This window comes from Benincasa hispida, chromosome 3, assembly GCF_027475165.1.
Source record: "Benincasa hispida cultivar pf3 chromosome 3, pf3_genome.v1.1, whole genome shotgun sequence".
In the NCBI taxonomy this organism is placed as follows: Eukaryota; Viridiplantae; Streptophyta; class Magnoliopsida; order Cucurbitales; family Cucurbitaceae; genus Benincasa; species Benincasa hispida.
The window spans coordinates 17,637,708-17,648,245 of record NC_143480.1 but is presented as its reverse complement, the minus strand read 5'-3'; the positions used below and the strand labels follow the sequence as shown (position 1 = coordinate 17,648,245).

At 30.5% G+C, this 10,538-nt stretch overlaps 1 protein-coding gene across 1 annotated transcript; it reads left to right on the top strand.

The window, feature by feature from the left end:
- Positions 1-6,900: 6,900 nt before the first annotated feature.
- On the top strand, positions 6,901-9,224 carry LOC120074149 (Pathogenesis-related thaumatin superfamily protein). Its single transcript, XM_039027167.2, is given in 3 exon segments — positions 6,901-7,778; positions 8,954-9,071; positions 9,074-9,224. Coding segments are annotated over 3 exon segments (930 nt in total). The 5' UTR covers positions 6,901-7,005; the 3' UTR covers positions 9,113-9,224.
- The last annotated feature ends 1,314 nt before the right edge of the window (positions 9,225-10,538 follow it).

Here is a 10,538-nt window from a genome sequence, read left to right as displayed (position 1 = left end):
ATTTATGAGGAAAAGAAATGAAAATAATGAGGTCATAAGATATAAAGCAAGACTAGTTGCACAAGGTTTTTCACAAAGACCTGGTATTAATTTTGAGGAGATATATTCTTCGGCGGTGGTTGTAATTACATTAATATATTTAATTGGCTTGATTGTGTATGAAAGTCTGGATATGTATCTTATGGATGTAGTAACAACATATTTATATAGATCTCTAGATAATGATATTTATATGAGAATATCAGAAGGATTTAAGGTACTTGAAACATATATATCAAAATTTTTAGAATGGTATTCAATAAAGTTATAGAGATCATTATATGGATTGAAATCCCCTAAGTGGATATTTATTGAAAGAAGGATATCAAAATAATCCAATATGTTCTTGTGTTTTATAAAGAAATCACAATCAGGATTTTCTATTATAACTGTATATGTTGATGACTTGAATATAATTGGAACTCCTGAAGAGATTTCAAAGGCAATAAAATATCTTAAGAAAGAATTTAAGATGAAGATCTCGGAAAAACAAAATTTTGTCTTGGTTTACAAATTGAGCGTTTAGTAGCTTATACAGTAAAATTTTTAGAAGGATTTCTTGGTCTTGAAGTACATATCTTAGTGCAATTGGTGAACTTATGTATCTTGCTAATAATACAAGACCAGATATTGCATTTTCAGTAAATTTATTAGTAGTTCTTCTCCAACAAAAAGACATTGGAACGAAATCAAGCGTATACTTCGTTATCTCCGAGGAACAATTGATATGAGTTTGTTTTATTCAAATAAATCAAAATATGATATAGTTGGTTATGCAAATTCTGGATATTTATCTGACCCACACAAAGCTAGATCTCAAACAGATTATCTGTTCACATATAGAGAAACTGTTATATTATGGTGATCGGTGAAATAGACCATAACTGTCACTTCTTCAAATCATGCTAAAATTCTTGCAATTCAAGAGGTTAGTCGAGAATGTGTATGGCTAAGGTCAATAACTCAGCACATTCGTAAAACATGTGACTTGTCTTCTAATAAAAATCTCCCAACAATATTGTACGAAGACAACACAGCTTGTAAAGCTCAAATTAAAGGAGGATATATTAAAAGAGATAGAACAAAACATATTTCACCAAAGCTTTTCTACACTTAAGATCTTGAAGAAAATTGCGACATCATTGTACAACAAATTTGTTCAAAGAATAACCTGATAGACTTATTTACAAAGGCATTACCAACTGCAACTTTTGAAAAATTGGTGCACAACATTGGAATACGACGACTCAGAGATCTTAAGTGATATTTTCGTGATGGGGAGCAAATATATTGTATTTTTTGAAGGAGTATGTATTATATGGAATATGTACTCTTTTTCTTTCACTAGGCTTTTTTCCCATTAGGTTTTTTCCTATTAAGGTTTTTAACGAGACATATTATATATATATATATATATATAATGAGCATCTAAGGAGGAGTATTATAAATATTATAGAAAATAGATGCCCATTAGATGCTCATGCTTAGTGTCCATTAACCATGTGTCATGCCCTCATTTTCCAAAGTATTATCCATGTGTCTTGTAAATACTCATTCTTATTGCCCATGTAATCCACTTCCTACTTACCAAATTCCCTATAAATAATAACCTTTGGTGGGTTTTGAAAGATACACATTGGGCAAAATCCATACAAATTGGAGAAAGTGGAGAAATTTGAAAATTTTCTCATTTCTTATTTTGTTGATTTAATTTAATTTAATTAATTACATATTATGTTTTATTTATATATTATATTTTATTATCATCCGTGTTCCCGTTATGCTCTTCAAATTCAATTCACAACAGTTTTAAGGAAATAATATTTTTTGATCTCTAGATTTTGGTTCTAGTTTTTTTCGTCCTTAAGTTTAAAATATTATATATTTAGTCCTTTAAGTTTGAAATTTTGTTTCAGTTTAATCTATAAGTTTCAAAATGTTAAACAATTTTACCCTTGAGATTTGAGTTTTATTTCAATTTGGTTCTTATGTTTCAAGATTTTACATTATTAATTTTTTATTAAATACTCACTTTCAATCATTGACATCAATTCCTATTAAATAATTAAAAATGATTATGAAATGAAATTTTAAATTTAATTTTAAAATGGATAAATTAGTGAAACATAATTAATTATTATTCTTTTAATGATTTTAATTTATTAACATAAATTAGCTCTAAAGACGAAAAGTGAGTATTTAGTGAAAAATTGAGCTTAAAAGTATAAATCTTGAAACATACGGACCAAATTGAAGCAAAACTCAAATGTCAAAGATAAAATTGTAAGATTTTGAAACTTAGAGACTTAATTGAAACTAAACTCAACACTTAAGAACTAAATGTGTAATATTTTGAAACTTAGTAAGTAAATATAAATTATTGAGAGAAAAGAAATAGTCTCTACCCAGCCATTGTCGTATTAAAAAAAAAAAAAAAAAAACAGTCATGTGCGATACAAACCTTGAGTTTGAGTCGCAGGTAGAGACAGCAAGGGGATATCGTCAGAGGAGGGAGTAAGAGGCAGTGGCGCGGTGAACCGAACTTCTCTGGTTGTTTAAATTTTCTCCTTTTTCTCCTTTTTTGTTTTTGAATCCATTTTTTCCCTCTTCTTTTCTTTTCTCTCTCTCTCTCTCTCTCTCTTTTTTCTTTTTTTAATTTTCATTTTGTTCATTTTCCCTTTTTTCCCATTTTTGTTTTAAAATTTTGTTGATTGTCTAGAGAGGAAACTGTGGTTATTTTTTGGATTTTTTGTACGGATGACCTCATTTGGGAGGTCTAAATGAAAAATAGCCTTTATAGAGAAAGTAATGGAAAATGACCTGCTTACGTCATAAGCATGTGATTTTATCGATTCGCCCCTGAGATGCACCACTCGCGCTTGTCAATATGAATTTATTTGATCCTCGACGACTCGTCACACGTTCCTCGATGCACGGTCACTTGATACCTAGCTTCATGGTCACTCAATACAGCTGCAATCGACACGTGTATACTCGATCATATCAATGTTATACTTGATGCTCGATTACTTTATACTCGATTATTCTGAATTATAACCCATTTGAAGGTTATTCGATACTCAGCTTCATGGTCACTCGATACGGCTACAATCGACACGTGTTTACTCGATCATATCAACGACATACTTGATGCTCAATTATTTTATATTCGATTATTTTGAATTCAAAACCAGTTTTTGAAGGCGTTTGAAGTCCATTATTTCATCACTTCCCACGAGCTCAGACTATTCTCTATGTTCATCCGATTGTATATCCTTCAACGATAACACCTTTACACTTGAAACTCCACTATCTCTGCATCAGGTAACATTCTTCTCCTTGTTTATAGTTTAACTTATTAAACTACAAATGATGATGGTGGAAGATGAGGAGGACAGAGGAGAGGGGATGGGAGAGAGAGAAGATAAATGACTTTTATCTTTATAATTTAAAAATGTTTTTAAATAATATAAAAATACCCAATTAATATGATAGGGACCTTTTAAACCTATTTTACAAAACTGAGAGATTAAATCGGCCAAATTGAAACTTTAGGGACCAAATGCATCTATACCTAAATACCGAGGGACCAAAAAGGTATTTTTCAAGTAATTTCTCACTCTTTTATAATTAAGGGCAAAACACACTTGTGATCTTTCAATTTTAAAGCTCTAGTATATTTGGTCTTTGGGATTTCAAAATCTACATTTCAATCCAAGAGATTCGAAGAATAATTCTAAATGGTCCATAAGTTAAATTTGACCGTCATTTGATGAATACGAATTTGAGGTGGCAAAATTTAAATGAGTGAAATTTTTTTATTATTATAATAGATAACTGTTTGATGAGATTTCTAGAAAACTCTAATTCATTGAATTTGAACTTTGTATTTGTATTAATTTCAGTATAGTGAATACAATCTCTAATATTTTATCCTTTAATACTTTCTCTTGAAAAATAAATTTTAATTCTTAACATTGTTGATCTTCTTAGAGGATCGACCTTTGTAGTTGTTGATTAGGTTGAAATGGCCTCTGGCTTGTGAGGCTTGGATCGGCCTTTGACTTATTTATTGACTTTGATTGGCCTCTAGCTTGTTGATAAGGCTCTTGCTTGTTGATAAGCTTGGATCGGTCTCTGGTTTGTTGATCGGTCTCTTGCTTGTTGATCTGTTTGAATTGATCTCTAGCTTGTTGTTCTACTTAGATTGGTCTTTGATCTGTTGATCGGTTTGGATCAGCCTCTAGTTTGTTGATCGACTTGGATTGGTCTTTAGCTTGTTAATTGATCTGTGAGTTTTTTCTTGAGTTTGAGGAGAATGAATCTTCAATTTGTAAGTTCTGAAGATATAGTCAATTTGTTGAAGTATTTTAATATTTGAAGCTTCTAATAGTTTCGATTTTAGTTCTTCATAACTTGAGTATACTTCAGTCTTCAGAACTTGAGAAGTTTCCATCTTTAATTCTTCCAATCTCCTTTAAAGGAGGGGGTAAGGCGTCTATTAGGATTTTCATGGGCCTTGTATAGGTTTGGACTAGAGTTGGGCTTGGGTCCAAGTCCAAGCTTTCCTTTGGCCTAAGTTTCTTTCATGGATTGAATTGGGTTTGATTTTAAACTCGAGTAACTTTAGTTACTTGACCCGATCTAATTTATAATTTTCATAATAGATTTAGACTCTCGTTATGATGAAGTGGCACATGTGATCCATCGAAATTTCTCATTCAATACTTACATGATACTTTTTTTAATTATGTTTCATTCTTTTCTTTCTCCCCCTCCATTCCTCTTCTTCTTTCTCCAATCTCCCTCCTCATCTACTCCAATGGGCTTCTCGCTTTCCCCTCCCTTTCTCTCCCTAATTAATTACTTTGTTAAAATTTTACATTTTAAAAATTTAGTATAATCATACAAGTAGAAGAATACAAATTAAAGAGACAAGAATATATATAGTGCATGTGCTGAGTACTCCCTTGTTCTAGTCTGTCTTCATCACAAGGCAGAGTTTCACCATCTGCACATGTCACCAACTCACCAACTCTTGTAAATGGAATATACTACTATACTTTTACTTTATCTTCTCTATATACTTACTTTCTACTATTTTTATAACTCCATAAATAAGCAAATTGTACCATTTTTATTCAATAAAAAGAATTTTTGTTTATTTATTTTTTTTCTCAAAACTTTTAACCACCATACTCTTTGACCCTTAAACCCTAAGTTTTGCATTAAAAAATAATTTTAATACTAATCTAATTTTTAATCAATAGATTAATTAATAGAAACTTTTACATACATGATACGACATACATTTTTTATTTAATTTCTTTGATCGATATTTGGTTGCACAAATAATTACGTATTTGAAATTAGGTATAGCAAGTTCCTTAACAAGTTTCTAAATGTATTTACACTTAAGTATAGTTTATTTTCTCAAATATAGAGATTAGAGGTTCAAAAATAATTTTCTACTCCCATTCGTTGTTAAAATAAAAGAAAAAAGAACAGCCTCCAAATGTTTAAATACTTAAAAATGATTGATGAAAATTAATAACAATAATTAATTTTTTTAAAGAGAAGGGGTTAGAATTAACTATAATATATGGAAGTTAAGAAAGTAAAATTGAAAAATTTATCAAAAAATTTTACAACAAAAATTAGATGAATGAATCTAAGGCTATGTTTACCAATCCGTAATGAAATTATCGCAATTGTAATGGATTTACATTTATGTATCAATTGTAATGAACCTTAATTATTACAAAGAGAATGATATTATTTTGATTGTATTTATTACACATTGATGCAATAATAATTAAGAAAAATCTTAGTATTACTTACTACCATATGGAAACATAATGAAAATGGTAAATAATGAAAATTTAGTATTAAAGATGGTGTGAAACCCACCTAATAATCAAACCTAATTGAATTGATGACCCTCTCCTCCTCACTAAAATTACGTTTATTGATTAATGATATCATAGTAGGGCCCACAATTATTACAAAACATTGGTAAAGAATAACAAATACAATCAAATAGGGTCCAGTAGATTACATTTACCAAGAAAGTAAACATGACTTAAGTAAACAACTAGAGTATCATCTTTAGGGAGCATTTGGGGCAAAAAATTGAATATTACAGTCCTAGGTTATTATAATTAGATTATGATAGTTTGTGTTTTGAGGTGTAGATTATTTTAATTTGTGTTTGAGGTGTAAACTATTGTAGTTTGAGAGAAAATAGTAAACACTGTAATAAAAAATAAAAAATTGATGAATGTAAAAAATAATAAAACCTGTAGTAAGAGGTGGTTATTATAATCTTAGGATAGTCCTTGCCCAAACGCCCCTTAATTTTTCTTGGACTACATCTCTTCTTAATGGAGAATAATGTTGATTTGACTAAAACTCGAAATTTGTGATTATTTGGTCATTAAATTATTAAAATTACTTAATAAGTTGTCAATTTTGTGTCTAATTAACTCATAAATTTTAAAAATTAAATTGATATATTAGATATAAAAAATTTAAATTTTATGTATAATAAAATTTTAAGCTTCCAATTTCATAGTTATTAGATTTGTTAATTTTTTTTGAATATATAGGTTATATTAGTGACTTTTTTTTTTATACAATAACCCTGATCATTTTGCTCGATATATTAATGACTATACGAAATTGAAAATTTTCAACCATCTATTAAATACAATATTAAAAGCTTAAGAATTTATTAATTTATTTTACGTTTCAGTATTCACAAATTAAAAATTGTATGAACTAAACTTGAAATATATATATACATATATATATATAACAAATTAATTTAGACATGGTCAATTTTATTTATTTTTAATTTTGGAATGGAATGTTGAATATGCATCTTGGCTTCTTTTAAACTGCCCCAAACAGAACCAAAGCATTTGGAGCCATTTTTGGAGTTCATTTCAAGCTCAGTTTCTTCACATGGCTATGGCTTCCATTAATTTCTTCTTCTTTTCATTCTCTCTCTTCTTCCACTTTCTTCCCCTCACTCACTCTGCAACCATCACACTCCAAAACAACTGCACTCACACCATTTGGCCCGGCATTTTATCCGGCGCCGGAACCGCCCCACTTTCCACCACCGGCTTCTCCCTCCTCCCCTCCGCCGCCTCCGTCCTCTCCGTCCCCGCCTCCTGGTCCGGCCGCATTTGGGCTCGCACTTACTGCTCCACCAACCCCTCCTCCAGCCGCTTCTCCTGCGCCACCGCCGACTGCGGCTCCGGCGCCGTCGAGTGCGGCGGCGCCTGCGCTGCCCCACCCGCCACTCTCGCCGAATTCACCCTTAATGGCGGCGGCGGCTTCGATTTCTACGACGTCAGCCTCGTCGATGGGTACAACATCGCGATGCAGATCGTGCCGGTGGGTGGGAAGTCCGGAAATTGTACGGCCACCGGTTGCATTGGGGATTTGAACGGGGATTGCCCACCGGAGCTTCGGGTGGTGATGGGGGGCGGAGAGGATGGGCGGAACCGGAGCGTGGCGTGTAAAAGCGCGTGTGTGGCGTTTGGGAAAGCGGAATATTGTTGCAGTGGGGCGTTTGCAAATCCGAACACGTGCAAGCCGAGTAATTACTCCAAATATTTCAAGGCCAATTGCCCTTTGGCTTACAGTTACGCTTTCGATGACGGTACCAGCACTTTCACCTGTGTGTCAGCCAATTATGTCATTACTTTTTGCCCTTCCTCTTTGCCAAGGTACCCCCCGTCTTCTTTTTTCACACATAATAACCAAATTATTACTGGGTTTAATTACTAATTTGATTGTTTGGACTTCTAATTATTAAAAAAGATTCTAATTATTATCAAGGATGTTTTGATTTCTCACCTGAACCAGAAAATAATGAGTTGGTTCCCTTTTTGTTAATAAACTTTTTGTTTAAATACTAAGTCCTCAATTTTCATTTTTACTTTATTTTCTAAGATATCAAAATGATAATTTTTTTAAAATACAAGAACCAAAATGAAACACATTAAAAGTACAAGAATTGAAACGATCATTTGAAAATATAAAAACAAAATGAACCAAAATAGTATTTAAACTTTTTTGAAAGAGTTAAAATCATTTTAATTTTAAAAATTTTTAAATGTCTATTTCATGTTATTTTGCTAATTCATCACTAATATTTAGTACTTATCTTAGTCGATTTTTGAACTCTAAACTGACTCTAAAAGTTGTATAGTTTAAAGATAAAAGTTGAATAAAAAATAAGGACTAATAATAAATGTACCTAATTAAAATTTGAAGCTTAGAGATATAAAGAGATGCTTTTAAATTTTTTTGACAAAGAAATGAGATTTAAACCTACACTAATTAATTTTGCTTCTCTATAACTTTTACGTTTTTACTATTTTCATTCCATATTTAATTTTATTTAAAGAGAAAAAATACATCATAAAAATAAATGTAACTAGGATTTATTATTAATTTTGTAAAAATATTATATCATATGAGTAGGGTACTGAAAACTTAAACTTTCTATAACAATTTAACTGCCCATTCAAATATAGCTTAAAGAACAGCACCAATTACAATTTCAAAGTTTAGAATGAATGTGGTACCATATAAAAGGAAAAATATGACATTTATTAATCACAAAGAGGATTAAGCCTAATAAAGTATAAAATTAAAGAAGAGCATATTCTAAAATTATTTATTTTGCTTATTTATTAATAAAGGTAAATCAAATGGACAATGGTGAATCGATCCCAAATGATACAATGTATTCAACGTTGGACGATGAAGTTTTTATTTGCAATTAAAGGATGATAATTTGAAAATTGACATCTCGACCAATAAAAAAGAGAAGTCTTAAATAAATAAATTGCAAATATTTATGTATTAATCTAATTTTATTTTGTGTTTGGCTCAGTTTGAAGGAATCTAGTGAACCACAACCGCAAGCGGCTGACATTTCAGGTTGCCGGCGTCGCACTGCTCCGCCGTCCTTAGCTATTTTCACCGCTGTGTGGGTGGCCGTTTGGCGCCTGCGGCATCTTTTTCCACACTGCCAAAATCACTGAATATTTAAAAGGCTAATAATTTCTTATCTTTTTATGTCATTTTCAATGATTTTTTTTTAATGTAGTACAAATCTTCAATTAAATCATTCTATATCAAATGTGAAAATTCGTTTATATAAATTTGTGTCATTTATTAACATATTTGAAACACACACCAATTTTGCTTCAACATCTCATTAAACGAAAAGAATTTTCTTAATCAACAAATTGGATTTCAAAATATATATATATATATATATATATATATATATATATATATATATATCCAAATCTATAATAGATGAAGTTATAGAGAAGCTTTAGAATTTCTATTTTTTTTTCTTTTGTTACAACTATTCAGAGTGAAGTGACGTATTTTTTCGTGTATATTATGATATAGATCGTAGATATGAAATATCTCACGATGTAATGATGAAGATATATTTGAAAGAATCATTACATCTTTTGCTTTGTTACAACTATTTAGGTCGATATGGTTACACTCGACAAAATGGTGTATCATTCCACGTAGGGATATCTTCTAAACCATAGATTTTAACATCACGATATAATAGTAGACATGTGTATAAACATAATCACGTATCTTTTATCCTTTATAATTTCCTAAATTCATAATTTATCTTTTCCTTCAAATATTTACAACTATTTTTCCTTTTTTTTTTATTCGATCAAATCAAACTATAAATTTTAAGTGCAACACATCATGTTATAAGCTAGTATAGTAATAAAATGATAATCTATTATATACACCAATTTCTATTTTTTACCGAATTATCTCATTGCGAATTTTTATTATATTAAAGCTATAATTATTATTTTTTTTTTAAAGTTTAAAATAAAATTGAAAGTTAACTAAAATAATATATTTGAAACCATTTTATTTATTTTTCTTGTTTAAATAAATCGCCGTCAATCTCGCTATCGCTTTTGGAATAGTTTAGGGGTTAACGAGTGGGCCCAGCCCAATTATTTAATTGGGCCATATGCTGACATATTTGGGCGGCTGCAACTTGCCTTATGGCCCATATGTTTTTGATTACTCAATCAGCATTCAACTATTCCTTTTTCTGCATGGTTCATATTCTTAAGTTTAACGCGAGTACGACATGTCGGATGTGACACAAATCATTTGTATAACATAACATGCTTCCAAATGCAAATAGAAATCTTTTCATTCGTTTTTAATTTTCCTAATTTAAATACTAAGCACCAAATTTGATTACAAGGAATGGGATTTTTACTTATGAAAGATCTTTGTTGAGATTGATATTTTTCCATGTTCAAGATTCGGGTATAACACTCCATATCGAAAAGAAAAACGAGAAATATTCATCGTAAATAAGTCAAAAATGATATTTGTATTTGTATAGAATTATGTGGCCAAATCTCAAAGTAAAACCGTCTAAATATAGACTGATAAAGAGATTGTAGAAT